General features: G+C 55.4%; 1 protein-coding gene across 1 annotated transcript in view; it reads left to right on the top strand.

Annotated features, from left to right (window-relative positions):
- Positions 1 to 692: 692 nt before the first annotated feature.
- Positions 693 to 1,002, top strand: part of VOLCADRAFT_101410 (uncharacterized protein) — a gene marked incomplete at both ends in the record, with an annotated part of 2,532 nt that continues 2,222 nt past the window's right edge. The window contains one exon of the mRNA XM_002959846.1: positions 693 to 782. Within this exon, the coding sequence (XP_002959892.1) occupies positions 693 to 782 (90 nt within the window). The remainder of the gene's footprint in view (positions 783 to 1,002) is intronic.

The raw sequence follows: 1,002 nt of genomic DNA, 5'->3' as shown, positions 1-1,002 counted from the left end.
TTCAACCGCCAGCCAGCCTCGGGTTGCCGGATAGCTGACTGGCATCTCCGCCATGCCGTGACTCGTGCGAGTTGTGGTCCGGATTCTGGTCACTCATGTCGTGTTTCGCTGCGTGCTCTCACAAAGCACACACACACACACGGACATACCGAATACAGTCAGATAGACACATGGACAGACAGACAGATGGACGTACATATACATTTCATACTTCGCATATCAGTTCAGGCACTACTGATAACGCACACACCGATGCCCCCGGGAGGTTCCGGGATCGAGACCTGTCAGGGTCGAACATCCTTCCGATGATGGATGGAAATAGTGTCCCTATTCGACAGACGGTGGTGGTGACCTGGGGTAGAGTTGACTTGCGAGCTGACCAGGAATGGAGTTGAACCTCTGCCGTTGATCCATCCGGCAGATTCCGTTGGATGCCGGTGGTGGGTGCGGAACCTGAGAGCGATCCACTGAGAAGTTGACTAGGGTGACTAGATGAGAAATACCGTGGAAGGCAGGGCTTCGCCAGGTAGCTGCTACGGGTGAAGATATGATCCCCTTCTACGTCTGGTACACGCTTGCCCTGGCAGCACCTTCACTCGTTCACGTGGTTCGTCTTTCCCCCCCTGTTCCACACATCACACCCAGACCTGCTCACATCCCTCCGACCCCAACCCGCCTAAGTGGCCTAACAGGTGACCCGCGTGGGCACCATCTTGGCGTCCAACACCAGCTCCATATCGATCACACGGATTGCATCAGCCACCAGCAAACCGCACAGAGTGGTGGGTGCGTGTACGTGTGTACGTTTGTACGTATGTGCATGTGTGTAGCGGAAGGGGGGGAGGGAAGGGGGGGATTACATGCAATGCAATGCGGCAAGGAGAAAACAGGGTTGTGTTTAACGGATGGGTGGAGAGATGGATGGATGGATGAAACCGCGATATACCCATTCCCTAAAATTTCCCCTTCCCTCCCTCCCTTCCCTCCCTTCCTCCCCTTCCC

The sequence above is a fragment of the Volvox carteri genome (genome assembly GCF_000143455.1).
Source record: "Volvox carteri f. nagariensis unplaced genomic scaffold VOLCAscaffold_951, whole genome shotgun sequence".
In the NCBI taxonomy this organism is placed as follows: domain Eukaryota; kingdom Viridiplantae; phylum Chlorophyta; class Chlorophyceae; order Chlamydomonadales; family Volvocaceae; genus Volvox; species Volvox carteri.
Note: the sequence above shows the minus strand (reverse complement) of the source record. Positions and strands in the feature narration are given on the sequence as shown.